The 17,045-nt window shown below is 38.2% G+C and overlaps 2 protein-coding genes across 4 annotated transcripts in view; one reads left to right on the forward strand and one right to left on the reverse strand.

The window, feature by feature from the left end:
* The window catches only part of LOC139967858 (max dimerization protein 1-like), a 21,766-nt gene extending 17,395 nt beyond the window's left edge, over window positions 1-4,371 (forward strand). Inside the window, exon 6 of the mRNA XM_071972007.1 lies at window positions 340-4,371. Within this exon, the coding sequence (XP_071828108.1) occupies window positions 340-461 (122 nt within the window). The 3' untranslated portion in view covers window positions 462-4,371. The remainder of the gene's footprint in view (window positions 1-339) is intronic.
* Window positions 4,149-17,045, reverse strand: part of LOC139967850 (WD repeat-containing protein 11-like) — a 60,809-nt gene continuing 47,912 nt past the window's right edge. Inside the window, exons 24-25 of one of the 3 annotated variants that reach the window (XR_011793163.1) lie at window positions 15,771-16,177; window positions 4,149-15,658 (exon numbers count right to left, since the gene is read on the reverse strand). Coding sequence is in view for 1 of the 3 variants with exons in the window: in XM_071971988.1 (XP_071828089.1) it covers window positions 16,039-16,177 (139 nt within the window). In the remaining 2 variants the exon portion in view is untranslated. Of the gene's footprint in view, window positions 16,178-17,045 lie in introns of all 3 variants that reach the window. The other 2 variants (XR_011793162.1, XM_071971988.1) reach the window with 2 other exon arrangements.

The raw sequence follows: 17,045 nt of genomic DNA on the forward strand, positions 1-17,045 counted from the left end.
TGGAAGAATGCATGAGCTGTGCATAGGAGCCTGACCTCATCACTGAACAGGAAGAAAATATAGAGAATGGTTTCAGATATTACCATGCTTTCTAAGCATGTCATAAAGAAACCTCTAAAGACAATATCAGTTGTTTGGTAAGGTTTGGGGGGCCATTTAAGAAGGAAGTGTGATTGTAACATTTTATGTCTGTTTTAAGAAAAACTTGTAGTGCCAAGATTCTGTTCGGGAATGTGGAAAAGAAAAGTTATGTAAACGGTTGTTGGTAGGGTTGACTATTGTACTCATTGACCTTTTTCCTTTATATTAATGTTGTGAATTTGTCTGGTTTCTTTACAGATGAAATAGACATCGTAGGGTACAACAGTGACAGCGATGAAAGGGGACTCGGATCAGACCTCAGCAACAGCGATGGTGGACAAACAGTCATGTCCAGGGGTGAACTGCCGTTGCACCTATGACCAGACATCAATGCTAACTCCACTTTAACTTGCTGCATTGAAAGACATTTGTCCCAGAGATTTGTGAGAGAGAAACGTACAGGGGTCTGTAGTGAGATGGTGGTTCCAGATGGGTTTAGGAATAATAATGATTGGCCTCATTTCTGTGGACAATTTTTGCCAGGAAAAAAAAAGAGAAAAGTTTGTAAGGGAAAAATTGGATACAAAAAAATGTTACGTAGGAAAAAGTGCCTGCTCAAATTTAAAACGAAACCTTATGTTTTATTCTATCTCTTTTTTTGGAAACATGGAGGTGTTGCCAGTTAACATCGGGAACCGGTTATTAATAATTGTGTGGACCAAAGCTTTTTTTTTTTCCGCACTTCTTTTGGTGGGAAATTGTCAGTGTGTTGTGATAAGATTCCTGAAAATGGCGATAAAGGAAAGGATTCACTTACTTTACCAAAACAAGTTTTCTGCAAGTTTTATTCAACCAATTCGAAATAAATCATACAGTATTTGGTGTCTCTACCTTGACATAAAGGTTGTATTCAAAGTGAAATGTAGAATGAAGAAATACAGGAATGGCTTTTAGATTCACAAACTGAGTGGTTTCCAAAAATTTGCTAATTCTTTTTTTTTTTTTCAATGGGAAATGAGAGATTAGATTGTGCAGGTTTTCCTGAATGGTTTGAAAATGGTCATTTTTGCTACCCGTGGATAACAGCAGTCTTAGGACAGACATTCTGTAATATGAGTGGTTTTGTTTTAATGTATCAAGGGCCGTGCCCAATTTTGACTGGCTCAGTCCTGGAAAATTACTTCTTTATTAAATGAATGTGTTTAGAAATCCCAAGTACTAATGCAACAATATCTGTTGCAGTAGATGTAAAGTGACCAACACTGGGAGTAATTACTTCATCTCATATTAAGAATACTTTGTATTCACTCCAGATCTTTCTTAAAAGTTTGAATATCTAAAGTGTGTGGAAGCATTTTTTCTGTAGTGCAAAAGAAAGTCGATCCTTGTTTTTCAAACATATCTTGATTCATTGCAAGTTTGCCTCTGATAAAAGGACGAAAGTTGCTGGGATGAGTTAGGGTATGAGAAGGGGGGGGGGCGGTTTGGCAGAGAGAAACATGCATGGACTTTTGCCACAGTTGGAGGTACACAATATACTACTACTGCAAGCTAATTCAACCATTTAGTTTGTTGCTGGTGATGCATTAGCGTGCGTGCCTTACAATGCCCGGTCAAGCTAAACATAAAGGGCGGTGTTCTCCAAGGAGCAGCTTGAGAGAAAAAGTTCATCATCCTCTCATTCAATGTTGTCTTTGGGTTGGAAAGATTTTTGTGCTCAATAATGACACAGCAAACGACAAAAATTACAGATTCTCAGGATTTATCCAATCTTTCATAAGTGTTTGACATTTTCAGGCAAAATAACTTTTTCGTGTTCATTCCTTGTAAAGTGTTGGTGGCTGCAAGCCAGATAATTTTCTTTTTTTTTCTTTGTCACCTTTGCAGTATTTTTGCTCTGCTCAATAATATTCCCAGTGTTTTCCCATTTTTTTTTTGAGCCAGAGACTTAACTACCACTACTACTCTGTTTCATTGCTTAATCTGCCCTTGTATCAGAAAATGGGGCAGCTTTTTGGAATGGGGGGGGGGGTTGGGGGGAGGTGGGTGGGAAATGGCTACTAGTTTTCATTTCCTCTCAGTTTAGCTTTGAGGATGGGCAATAGAACACACTTGGTGTAGGTTGGTTCTCTTCACAAACACAAATAGATTCACAACTCCTTCTTTTGAAGAGTCAACATAGCTGCCAAGTACCCACCGCAAGCCCTCCTGGCATTTTGCTTTGAGGCCATAGCATTCTCGTGAGGGTCAAATCTTGTTTGCTAAGATGTGGGCGTCATCAAAGTATTGAATCAAATTTCTCTAATGTTATCTTTCAAAAGTTTTATGATAAATTCAGATTCTGGTTAATAGTTTCCATAGAAACAGGGTTAGTACTAGATAAACAGTAATTTGTAGATCTTGTGTGGTGTATCTCTACATCTATGCAGCATTTGTTAAAAATTTAATTTAATATTGCAGATACAAAGTGCTTAAAGTAAGATCAAGAAAGAAACTTCCTGATTGATTGCTGGACCACTATTGGCCAGTTTTGGACAGTCAAGAACTACCCATAAATGTTAAACTGCACAGGGGTAGGGTAGTATTATTATAGGAATTCTTTAAAATGAGGCTGGTGGAATTTGATTTGCATCTGAATTGAAATGGAATATTCAAACTTTTATCCCAGAATGGAATGTGATAGGTTTAAAAAAGTTTTAAAAAGTTACCAGTTGAAAATATACCTGTGTGATATGATCATACCGTAGCAATTTTGAAGATGCTTTGCAACCACTAAGTGTGTGTATCACTAACCCTTAAAAAGCGGTAGTAAAAGTTGTCCAATTCTTGAAGGTGTGTTACTATGGTTACCTGTCTCCTTTGGTTGTTGGCCTTGTCAGTTGTTAATGCATCTCTAGGTATTAATAGATTGGCCACGCTATTTACAGGCAGTTGGCAGAATTTGAAGTTTTGCGCTGAGATCTTTAAAATTTTGGCGCTAAATTCTTCAGAAAAGTTTTAATATTGTGTTTGTTGGGCTGATTAATTGGCATTGAGGAAATGGTCGCTTGAAGCGGGAAATTTGAGCTGTTATTTCCCTCTTTTTTGTTGTTGTTGCAAATATGCTCAATATTTATGTAAAATACATAGATAAATACAAAATTTTTGAAAAAAATTCTATTAACCAGAGAATATGTGTATGTAGTAAATTATTTAGAAGAAATGTTTTGATATGAAAAGAGGGGAAATGTGTGTACCGTACCATTTTAGTCTATGTTGTAGAATGATATTGTTCTTTTGCTAGAAAAAAAAACTGGTTTGTAAGAATTATAGCACTAAGTTGTTTGCTTGATAGAAGGAATCAGAAAGGGTATCACAAAAAATGGGAAAAAAAAAAAATCGGTAGCCATATATTGCCTTTGTACATTTTTGAAATATATGCTTTGAAACATTCAGTAAAAAAGGTTTAAACTGTTTATAATAATATCTTCAATGACGTTTGGAGAAACATATTTTTGTAAATTCCTGACATTTAAGTGAAAAAGCAGTGCTCAAATCTTCCAGAATGTGGTTTGTAAAAGTGTGATGATAATATTTTTAGAATACAATCAGGGCTGCTTGTCAAGGGCCCTTTTGTACTTTACAAATTTTTTGAGGAGTTTCAAACTCACCGAGGGAAACTGTTCATAGTTTTTTTTTGTTTTTTGATGGGTGTGTTACTTTCCTTAAAGATAGGTGAGGAGGATTGCAAGGGTGAGGAGGTTATAACGGTACTGACAACTGAAATTTCTGTGTTTACTTCTCAGTTTGATGTTTCTGCAAATTCAATAACCTACCATTCATCCAGGTGGTTGATTTTTGGGTTAGGCATACATATATAGAACCATGTTGTATACTGCCAGGTGTGTTGATGGTATCAGCCGTGATGCACTCCATCCTCTATTACAAAAGAAGAGTACATAAGTTTCATCCTGCTGTAATCCACCCCTTCCCCCTACCTACCCCCTTACCACCTCACTCTTTCCAGAGTACCAATCCATATATCAAACCAATATGGTTAAAGGCATACTTCTTATAGGCTTTACCTATTTTTTTTTTTTTTTTTTTTACTATTTATTGCAAGTACATTGTAACTGTGTGTTTACTGACAAAAACAATTTGTAGAAAGTTACTGAATGTTTTTAGAAGGAATTGTCTAGATTGGTTTGAAGTACTGTGTTAAAGGCAGTCAGTGTAAAATGTGTATGTACTAGCCTCCCTTTTGTTTTTCTGTTGTAAAATAGAAATAATAAAAATTTACGGGAAAAACAACTCCAATGGTTTTTAGTTTTTATTTTGTTTTAAAGTGTTCTGGAGGAATCGGAGGATCTACTAAGAGAGAGACGGGAGAAATGCAAACCAAAATACAAAGTTAATAGTGGATTGGAAAGTTAAAATGCTGCACCGCCAAGTCACTGATTGCACCTCTAATCTATGCCCTCTCTTTCCTATTATTGCACCTCTAATCTCTGCCCTCACTTTCCTATTATTGCACCTCTAATCTCTGCCCTCTCTTCCCTATTATTGCACCTATAATCTCTGCCCTCCCTTATTCCATCCATGATGTACACATTCAAAACCACACATTGGCACCAATTCCAGTATTGTACACATTGTATTACCTATATTACCTTTGGTTTCACAAGATGCTTGGATAGCAAAGTAGTAAATGGAGCATTGTCCCAATTTGTAGCATGAAATAAACTTGCCAATTTCCTGTTCCTGTCAAATGGTATTTCACACTTGAAAACACAAACCACTTCATTGTAATTAACCCATTGACTCTGGGCTGCAGTTAAGCTCTGTTTTGAGTTGTAAACAATAATGCCCTCTACAAAGTTTTTTTGATGGTTAAAGACAGTGCAATGATGGTTTGCATAAGTCTAGTCTCTACATCACTGCCTCTCAACTTCTAACCTAATCATGCAATGCTACCCCTGATACTTGCCTATCGCTTCACTACCATTTGGCTAAGATCATGTTCTTTTCAGCCCTTTGGCTAATCATGTGATGTATGTTCTCTTTTTAAGGGAATCGCGATACACACCTGACTATGATCAGGCAGTCAATCTCGATGCAAGGGGAATGGGTTTGGATTATCGTGCCCAGGTTCTCTCTAGGATTACTTTTCTTAACCAGAATGCAAAAATGCATTAAAGTTTCGTGTAGAGTCGTTGTGACCAGGCAGCGTTTATGAAACTTGATAGTTCGTCAAGTTAGATTTTTTACTATGACCAATCTCAATGCGAAATAATGGTGTAAAACGGTTCACGGTAAAAAGGTTCACGAGCTTTTGTCTGGATCCGCTGTTGATATCAATTTGTGTAGTCTCTTTCACCAGTTTCAGCAAAGCCAGTCCTTAAAAGTAACGTTCGACTTTCGTCACGTTTATGATTATGGGACAACTTGAACAAACCTGGCTAGGCCTGTGAGCAATTTTATGTTGTCTAGGCCAGCAATGGTCGGGTAGAATCATGGGCGGTGATCATGGGGGGGGGGGGGGGACGGGAGCATGTCCCCCAATATGTTAGGTGGGGGGATATAGTATCTAATATCCCCCCCAATATTTGGTGGCATAGTTTTTTTAAGCATATGTTTTGTATTTTTTTATGATATCGCTAGTAATTTCAATATAGGAAATGCTAAGATGCAACTTACAAGGCCTGGGAAGTGCCATTTCCAGCGATCTGGGAGGCATTTTCGGCCAAAATTTTCTTTTGCGCTTCGCACCAACTTATGGTGGCGCTACGCTTAGAAAGTCTGGGTACAAGCTTTGCCCCTCCCTTGGCAAATTCCTCGCAAGGCGCCTGTCTAACCGTGTCACAATTTGTTACTATATATGACCGAAAGTAGTTTTTACTTTTTTTTTTCTCGAAATGAATAGCTAGACGGACCGCATACGTAATGAAATTTGGTTTGCATCTTGTGTATGAGTGTAAGTACGTACAATCACACATATGATCCACATCGATATGGGTTCACTGGGTTTCCATTTGGCCTGTTTCCTACAAGATTTCTAACCGCAGGTGCGTAGCCAAGGGGGGGGGGGTGAAGGGTGGAGACCGCCCTCCCCCTCGAGCATATTTTTTGGGTATTTTCTATGATATCGAAGTTTTATAGTAGCCGTTATAAGAGGTTTTAATATTTTTACACCAATAATTTAACTGTGTCTGAATTTTCGAAAATATCATACTTCCCTCTACTCGTGCAATTTTGACCGGTCTGTTAGAGGTTGAGGGGGGTTTTTCTATATTGGTTGTCCATAGATGAAATTTGTGCAACATTATGGGTATGTTTTGAAGTGAATTTATTATTCAAATTCTGAACAAATAATGGGCTAAAAACCTTGAAAAGTGGGGCTGACGGGTATTGTGGGGCGTTACGTAGAATTACCTACAAAAGCAATGATCCACAGGAGATGCAATGAGGTCGAACATGATGTGTGACTGGTGACAATCTTGAAAAAAGGCTATGAATGAAAAAAAAAAACCTATTAGGAAAAACTTGGTTCTCAGGCAAAAGTGTACATCTGGTTGGTCATTTTCAAGCCCGAGAAGTGCCGTTTCCGGTGATCTGGGGGCTATCAAAACCAGAAATTTTCTTGTACGCTGCGCGCCAACCAATGGTGGCGCTCGGCTTTGATAGTAATTCGCCTGCATCCAAGCAAATGTCCCCCCCCCCCCAATATTTGAAACAGATCGCCACCCCTGGGTAGAATATAGTTCGTTTAACACAACAACGTGAATAATACCAGTCAGAATACCAATACACTTCAAATGCCAAAACACCTCCTTAATTATATTTCTTAAGGCATTTTCGTACTGGCTAACAGTCATCGCAAAGTATAGAACAATTTAAGGAGTTTTGAGAAAAGTTTGCTTCTGTTGCTGCTAGGATTTTTGGAAAATAGATGCTCTTACAACCTCAGATTTTCATTGTTTCAAGTTTAAATTTCATACTGCAAAGAAGCATGACTTTTCCAATGCGCAATTACTTACCACCATGTAGTCTGCCTAACTTGATGTTGCAGATCTGTACTTTGGAGACTTGTACAACAATCATAGGCCTTGTGGCGAATGAAATTTGGCGAGAAGATTTTTAGTCACGGTCGCCATAACAGCGAGTACTTTTAAAAATATTTGTCGAGGCCTGAAAACCTTGAAAACATGATTCTCATGTTAGGAATCATGGATACTTTTCATACATGTTATATGGATTTGCCATATTGAGTACAAGAATACTGTTGCTTGTGAGGTCAAATCTCCTTTGAGGTCACCAGAGGTCAAACTCTGACAAACCTTTTACATGAAATCTAACGATGGAATCGTGGATACCTCTTAATACTTGGTGTGTGGAATCATAACATTGAGTACAAGACCCTATTGTTTTGGTGTATAGCCACGTACAGTAGACTGGCCTGTGTTTATCATGCCACAGTGTAAATGTGTCAAAATGGTGGTTTGGGCCATTTCTATTGTAACAGCTAGTTCTGGTTATACTAACAATCAGAAGTCTAGTGCACTGAAGCCATCGAAACCTCAATGCATTTTGCATTCTGGTTCTATTCAATATAATGCATCCGCATGTCACTTATCAAAAATCTCCATGCTTCCTAACTTGAGATATAGTGTTTACAAGGTTTTCAGTGTTTGACATCTGGTGACCTCAGATGACCTTTAACCTCCACGTTAAACAATAAACTTCTTCTCAATTTGATTCATGCACATGTCAAGTATAACAAGATTTCCACAATTTGACCCCTGATAATCAAAATGACCTTTGATCTCCACCAAAAATAATAAGGGTCTTGAACTCAACCTGTCACAACTACATAATAAATATGAGATTAGTCCAAGCTTTCCTTCATATGAGATATCGTGTTTACATGTTTTCAAAATTTGACCTCTGGTGACCCCAAATGACATTTGACCTCCCAGAAAACAATAGGGTTCTTCCACTCAATGTGGTATTCTTACACACCAATTATGAAATTGGCCCAATTTTCCCTTCTTAAGATCGTGTTGACAAGCAATGCGTCTCACCCAAACACAGTGATCCGCCTGTATGAGGTCCTACAAAGGTTACGATTATCATCGAAACCAAAAAGCAGGATCAATAACATTCTTGTCCTGAGAAACTCCTGGTGTGATGAAGTCTTTACTGGTTCTCCTCACAAATCGTATCCAGAGTTTCCAATATCTCTCACTACTTTTTCGCTTGGAAAAATTGCCTCACTTATTTGAAATTTTGAGCAAAGTATATGGCAAGGAACCACAAAGCCAAGTGGCTTTTCTTTTTTAAGTCTCCTTACATTGTTAGGTTCAAATATTAGAAACAAGCATTATTTCTCAACAGTTACAGTGGCACAGTGGTTAGTGCTCTTACCTGAAGAGCAAGACAAACTCCATGTCTAAGGTTCAAACCCCACTGAAAGCAGTTTTCATTTTGTTATTCTTATATCTTTTTTCTCCAATTATAGACCTTTTAATATTAAAAACAAGCATTATTTCTCAACAGTTACAGTGGTTAGTGCCTGTACCTGAAGAGCAAGACAAACTTTTTATCTAGGTGTTCAAACCCCAGAGAAGGCAGTTTTCCCTATTCTTATACCTCTTTCCTTCCATCATGAACCTTAAATATTAGAAATGAGCATTACTTCTCAACAGTGGTGCAGTGGTTAGTGGCTGTTCCTGACAAATTCATTGTCTTGGGTTCAAACCCCAGTGAAGGCAGTTTTCCTTTTACTGTTCTTATACCTCCTCCATTCCATCCGGAACCTTAAATATTAGAAACGAGCGTTAATTTTTAACAGATACAGTGGTGCAGTGGTAATGCTCTGTGCCTGGAGAGCAAGACAAACTCATTGTCTTGGGTTCAAACCCCAGTGAAGGCAGTTTTCCTTTTTCTATTCTTATACCTCTTTCCTTCCATTATGAACCTTAAATATTAGAAACGAGCATTATTTCTCAGGAGTTACAGTGGTGCAGTGGTAGTGCTCTGTGCCTGGAGAGCAAGACAAACTCCTTGACTTGGGTTCAAACCCCAGTGAAGGCATGTCTATGCTTCAAGTCCAGCCAGAGCCTTTTATTTTTCTGTTCTTTGGAGGACGTGGAAGTATAAAGGTAAGAAACGAAGTTTTATGCATTGGGAACCAAAATGGTGTAATTGGTTGTTCCATAGGCGATCAGTTTCTGATCGGCTTGGTTCAAGTCCAGGGTGAGTGATCGCTGCAAAAGGACATCCCAAAAGGCACCCCCTCCCCCTGACAAGGTTCCCAAGCGGAAAAGGGAGTTCGCCGGGACCCCCTCCCCCTGACAAGGTTCCCAAGCGGCCTAGGGAAATCGTCGGCACCCCTCCCCCTGACAAGGTTCCCAAGCGGAAAAGGGAGTTCGCCGGCACCTCTCCCCCCTGACAAGGCTCCCAAGGGGAGAAAATGTTTTACAAAAACAACTGGATTTTTAAATATTTGAAAAGCAAGCAAAAGGTTTCTCCCACCTAATGGTCTAGTGGTAGAGAAAAAGTTTTGTCAGCAGGTCCCTGGTTCAATCCCAACTACTGCCTTCTTTTTCATCAAAATATATCCTACCTTGTTTAGCAGCTTGCAGAAAACTCATCAAACAAAATGTTTAAAAAAAAATTCAATACATGTATCAAAAAATGCATCCACTTTATTTATTTATTTAGAAAAAACCATTCCATAGCAGGTGAATTAAGTACTTCTAACCATTCCTTAGATGCAGATAGTTGTTACAGAAGGAGTACATTTGCTTCTAATATAATAATAATGAAGGATATTTTGAACATGAACTTGAATCTTTTTCATGCCAAATCTGTTCAGTGACAGGACTTTACTCTAGTTCAATCACCACCCTTATCCTGTCCCGAAACAAAATTTTCCAATGAAAATAATCTCATAACAGACAACAGAATTTACCATAAACTTTCTTGAGCAAACTAACGCATAATTACTTCCAAGTCATTTCTTCCCTCCCCCTCCCACCTCCCCCACCCCCCCAGCACACACATATGCATTACTCCATTATCTTAGCAAGAGTATAGATACACATGCCTGTGCACTTTTGAGCATTTTGGAACAAAAGGTGTTCATATGATGGACTACAAGATTTACTTCAATGCATGGATATTTTTTACTCATATTTGAGTCAAAAATTCAACAAACATTGCAATTTCATCATGATGATTGTCAATGCAGACATCAATGCAGATATTTGGACTTAAAAGCCACTTCCATGTATGATTCTGCATCACTTTGCTGATCCGAAACACAAGCAAAGAACTAAATGATTGCAGAAAATATATCAAAAGATTATTGTCAAAAATGGATGTATGTCCATCGTACAAATGACTGGAATTGTTTCTCCTTCTAGCAACTCCCTCCCTGGTAAGTATAATGCAGTGAACACAAGGAGGAAAAAAAAAAGGCAAAAATGCATTGTGGCATCGATGATGTAACATGAGCAATTTTCTTCATGAATCTAAAGTAATGTATAGTGAGGGTGTACAACATACTTGATCTTAGTAATACAGTGAAAAGCAGTGTGATAAACAAACAATTATCTCACAATGACACAGGCTGTTCTGATATGACCTATGACCTCAACAACAGGCTTCTTGTACTAAATGTGATAGATACATCAACAAACTAAATATGACATCTGTCCTTGCTGAAATATTTTGAAAATAAGCATGATTTTCATAATTTAACCTCTGGTGAATTCATACGACCATTGACCTCCGCCCACAACATTAGGCTTCTTGTATTCAATGTGGTACAATTACATACCAAATATGCGATCTGTGCAAGCTTCCCTTGAGATATTATGTTTAGGAAGGTGTGTTAGTGTAAAGAGACAGGTAAGAGGGGAGTGAAATAAATGTTTCGCATTTGTTGACTTCAAATGACCTTTGACCTCCACCAACAGCAATAATAGGCTCCTTAAATTTGATATTAGTACCCTTAGAAATCTTGCCCGATTAAGTTGAGTGGTTTGGAGAACACTGCCATATAAACAATACTTATGTCTATTTTATAAAGGTAGGCTAACTAACAGAAAACCACAATGACCATTAATTGCACAATATTGTCAATTAACCCAATTGACTTCATCAGAAAGCCAAGACGCTTAGTGATACAAACTGCACACAAGGTTCTTGTACTTGATTAGATGTATCCACATTCCAAGTCTAAAGTTCAATCTTTACCCCTCTTTAAACATCTGTCAAAAATGAAAGGGTCCTTTTTGGTTTCGATGATAATCGCTACCTTTGCATTCATGATGGCGTGTGTGTATATGCGTGTGTGAGTGCGTTTGTGACGCCCAGCTTGTAAACATGATATCTCAAGAAGGGAAGGTCAGACCAATTTCATATTTGGTGTGTAGAAGCACAACATTAATTAAAAAAAAAGCCAATTGTTTTTGGTGGAAGTCAAAGGTCATTTGGGGTCATCAGAGGTCAAATTGTGACACCCTTGTAAACATGTACACCCTCACTATACATTACTTCAGATTCATGAAGAAAACTGCTCATGTAACATCATCGAAACCACAATGCATTTTTGCAATCTGGTTTGAGTTTGAATTTCATCCATACTTTGCTTTTGAAGATTACAAGGATTTCTTAAGGCGACCTCAATCAACCTTTGCCTACCGCAGTTTACTATAGGGTTGTTGAACTCACTAAGATGCACCCTAATACCAGGGGAGGGGGGGGGTTGAACCACCATGTGAGAGTCCACAAGCCAAGGTATCACAAATGCACTATCACCATCACATAGAACATCAAAGATTTAAAAATGTATATATTTAGTCAATGTTAAATTAATTATTGCACTGATCCGATTGATGGCATTTGAGACGTTAAAGTTGTCAAACCTCTGAACTTTGATCAAACCACTTAACCTACTCATAATTCAAAAATAATTTCATTAGTAATTTTTTCTCATTAGTAAGCAGGGTTTTCTCTTGAAACCTTGCAAAGTTCTTAAAAATCTAAATTGGAGGATCACAGTTCATTTTTTTCATGGCTTTTTTGTGTGTGTGTCAACAGATATTGAAACTATGTTGGTGAAGTCAGGTCTGTTTACCATCTCAATGAACTCAAAGGAGAAGAGACAAATTTCATGTGTCTGTTAATGATCCAATCACGCTACATGTGGCAGTATTTGTGGATAACAGCACAGGATAGGAGCAGTATGCGTAGAAATAACATATTAATCAAAACTATAAACTACCACCATTTGGATTTTGTTTTGTGTTTTGCTATTTAATGCATTTCCTCATCATATTGGCCAATTTAAACCAATATATAGATTCATAATATCAACATTTATGAGCATAATTACTGTACAGGTCTTTAATCATAGTTAAAAAACAAAAACAAAGAATTTTACCATAGTTTTTCATATAGGAATGTACACTAACGATATTAAGATTATTCACCATGTACATTATAACAAAAACGTTAAATTTACATAATGGGTAGTGGTAGTACATTGAAAGAAGTGAAATTACTTAGGTTTAATTAATATGTTACATTAATTAACAATACATAACTTATAGACAAAAAACCCAGATCAATGAGAAACAATTACACACTCTTGCAGCAGAAAACATGAAAGCTAAGGGTAAATATATTTAAATTAGTGACAAACATCACAAAGTAATTCTGAGTGTATTTATAATTGCAAATATTTAACTACATTTAAGCATTTGGTTGAAGAATGGAAGAGGCAAGGGTTGAGGGAAGGGGCTTGGTTAGGGAAAGGTAAGGATTCAGGGAGGGTAGGAGGGTTAATGATTAAGGGAGCAGAGGAGAGGTAAGGATCAAGGGATGGGTGATGGGGTAAGGGTAACAGGAGGGAAGGAGGGGTAAGGATAAAGGAGGTGGATTGCATTTTCAAAGAAAAATACTATGACATGCACTTGTGTGAGGAACTTGAGTTGTAATGTTCCTCTTGATTCCAACAAGGCTTTGTTTAAATAAAAATTCCTTATCTTGGTTCCTCAATCCTCACCCCCCCAAACCCCCCCCCACATGTATGTGAGTTATCTAGGGATGAATTCGTCTACTATCAAAATAAAATACTCTTTTTGTAAAATTGTTTTTTTTTCTATAATGTAAAGTACATTTTACTTATATTTGAACTAACATTCAATTCCAATACCAAATGATAAACTGTGTGTTGGGTTCTAAATTTTAATGCAGTGCATTTATTTTTTACACTTTCATGCGCTTAAAGCCTTTGCCAAATTTTGTGGTTCCTGGAGCAAGCGTGGGTAACAAAAGCAGTCCGCACACACCCTACCTGTGACCCAACTCAACTCAATGGTTGCAAGGTTGATAACCACAGATAGTGCATGTGCTTATGAAACCAATAAATTGATTAACAATGTTGTGTATCCCAGAATGCAGAACTTCACAAATGCTCAGTTTCAGCAAAATGTAACCAATCGCAGGGAATCACTACGCATGTGACCTAAACATGCACTGATGGTTAGCAGAAAACAGTCTGCAAATGTAACCAGTCACAGGGAATCACTACGCATGTGACCTTAACATGCACTGATGGATAGCAGAAAACAGTCTGCAAATGTAACCAGTCGCAGAGAATCACTACGCATGTGACCTAAACATGCACTGATGGTTAGCAGAAAACAGTCTGCAAATGTAACCAGTCACAGGGAATCACTACGCATGTGACCTAAACATGCACTGATGGATAGCAGAAAACAGTCTGCAAATGTAACCAGTCGCAGAGAATCACTACGCATGTGACCCTAAACATGCACTGATGGTTAGCAGAAAACAGTCTGCAAATGTAACCAGTCGCAGGGAATCACTACGCATGTGACCTTAACATGCACTGATGGTTAGCAGAAAACAGTCTGCAAATGTAACCAGTCATAGAAATCACTACGCATGTGACCTTAACATGCAGTGATGGTTAGCAGAAAACAGTTGTTCAATATGTGTTTATCAGTTGTTCAGTGAGCTCTTGTCACACAAGATGTATAACTATGGGTCTTGACAACTACTGTCAGTGCAGTGGCAAATTTGATGTCTTCTAGTCTTTTCTTCAGTGAAGTTATCTGCAGCAGGGACTTAGTGTGGACAAGTTTAGGTGTTCAGGTGGTATCTTATCGTTCCTTTAATGGTTGTGTATGGTAGACAGACAGGTCTTCATAAATTCTACATAAAGTGAAGCATTCAAGGAAGAGAATTTCACTGCAAAACTAGATGTTAGGGCGGACTAGAGACACTTGAACCTGCCTACCAACTAACTGCCTTTCCCTTGAATCATTATGACAGTGTACAGCATCCCTTGGCTTCGACAAGTAAGAATTACTCCAGAGTAAGGAGCATCGTAAGGCTGATACAGTCGACAAATTTGTCTGTTACCTTAGTACCTAGGTTCTCTGTCATGGACCCTCCCTTCCTACACTTCCCCCCCCTCCCCCACGGTTTGATGGTGCATCCTTTTTTTGATGGTACATTGAAACTTCTGCTTACTAACTTATATGTAATTAGTTTTTTTGTGCAAGTACTGCACATCAGATTATATATTTATTGATATATATGGGATTTGGAATAAAATCATCACCTTTAATATGCTTTTTTTACTCTGAAACTGTCCCAATCATTAAAACTATTATTCTGACTGACTTCAGTGAACACCTGAAGAGATACTAGGCTGGTCTAATCTAAACTTAGTTTGGTTCTGCTAAGGAAATGAAACTAGAAAAAGAATGGTGTAAACAAACACATCCAGCAGGCTGGATACTAACCTGACCAGAAGCTGTAGCCCCACTTGATAAAGATCTCTTTCTAAGTTGACTGCAGTGTATCGATAGTGACCTCAGATGACCCTGAGGTCACCAGATCATCTCCTTACTGCTCCTTGATTCATAGCAGTCATGTTTGATGATATTCTCCGGGCTAGAGTATTAAAGCTGGGGATCCTATGGAATATAGAGAGCTCCATCCTACTTAACGAGCAGATGGTCTAAAACTTTACCTATAGTTGTCACTATTTATTCATTTAGCTATTTATGAATATATAGTGACGATGCATACTAGCTTACTGAATGTAATCTGTTTGCCAGAGCTTTGACAGCACCACACTCCCAGGACCCAACATCTTGGATAAACCTCTACATTATTAATACCCAGACAACAAAAAATTCAGTATGACACTGCTGACATATCAAACTAAGTCCCTTTGTGGTAAACGTTGACTTGAGGCTAACAGACAGTGTCTAGATGTTAGGCACCGGTGGCCTACTTTATTAAAGGTTTATTTGTATTGTTGTGAAAATACTAATAATCATGATTTTTTTTTCAGACATGAACATGAACTCTGGCAGGTTGGTGACTAGCTTATCAATACATGGAAGTTGCATTTCTCCACTTAGCTTGACAGGGTTCATGTATGTTGTACTGCAGTATCAGGTACCTGTATGTTGTACTGCAGTAATGTGTACCTGTATGCTGTACTGCAGTATCGGGTACATGTATGTTGTACTGCAGTATCAGGTACCTGTATGTTGTACTGCAGTAATGTGTACCTGTATGCTGTACTGCAGTATCGGGTACATGTATGTTGTACTGCAGTAATGTGTACCTGTATGCTGTACTGCAGTATCGGGTACATGTATGTTGTACTGCAGTATCGGGTACCTGTATGTTGTACTGCAGTATCGGGTACCTTTATGTTGTACTGCAGTATCTTATGACTCCCAACAACCACAGGCTAAGGCTGGATACAGATTTCCCTGAAGGATTAACATCGTATTCCTCTGATCGCTTGGGGTCGAATCACGGCCATCATTCCAAGCAGAAGCACGGTGATCTGTGCACTTCTCTCTCGGGCTTAAACCCTCTCACAGAATCCATCCGATCCTTGTACTGTTCTTGAGTTCAGTTGATCCACTCTAGGTCCCGAATGATGTTATCTGATTTGTCTGCCGCCCTCTGACAGTAGAAACCGTAAGCCTTGCGATTCTCCAGCGTCATTAAGTAGTTGGCATATTCCAAGAAGACCTTCTCCAGGAGGGATTGTGCAGAAGCCACCAAAAAGCAAAAAAAGAGGTTTCGTCAAGGAAAACATATCGATACTACAACCATAAGCAAAACCCAAAGCAGATATCTCACACTTTTATTGCTATAATGGCTAAGAGACAGCAAAGATAGTAGTTTAATATTAGTGTTTACACGGGTCCAAAAATCGGGAACCGGGTACCCGAGGGCCGTTACCCGTCGGGTATCCGGGTACCCGGAAAAAATTTGTTTACCCTCGTGTATCACGATTTTCAAGAAATTACATATTGGATGCTGTAATAAATGCATTATATTCTCTACTGACAATGTTTTCATGTTCAAATACGTAGGTGTAAGATAAGGTATAAAACCTCCCTCAATAGTTTTTATTTGCTTCTGTTTCTTTCATTAACTTGTTCATAAATTAATTATTTAATTATAATTAGCATTACTACTAACATCGCACTGCCGCCGCTGCTTATGCTAGCTCGTGCACGTCTATTGGATCAAACCATATAAATATCCAATTTAGCTCTTAAACAGTTTTTAATACTACTACTATCTATTATGCAGGCCCAGGGTTCGCATTAGCCGCGAGATTGCGCGATTCGCGCAATTTGATCACATTTGGAATAAACGATTAGTAAAAAGCCACTTGCGATTACTATTTTTTAGTTATCCCGTCTATAATCCATAAACATCGCGTAAAATTCCTTGTCAGCCTTCCTTCTTTGAAATAAACGAATGAATAAATAATAATTTCTTCCCTGAGCCTAACACCACAATAAGTCAATGAGAAATCAAGCTAAGCCTAACCATCTCTTTATTTGCTGGAGTTGTGACGCAGTTATAAGACATCCATGGAATACTTTCGTGATTGCTGTTAC

The sequence above is a fragment of the Apostichopus japonicus genome, chromosome 5 (genome assembly GCF_037975245.1).
Source record: "Apostichopus japonicus isolate 1M-3 chromosome 5, ASM3797524v1, whole genome shotgun sequence".
Taxonomy (NCBI): Eukaryota; Metazoa; Echinodermata; class Holothuroidea; order Aspidochirotida; family Stichopodidae; genus Apostichopus; species Apostichopus japonicus.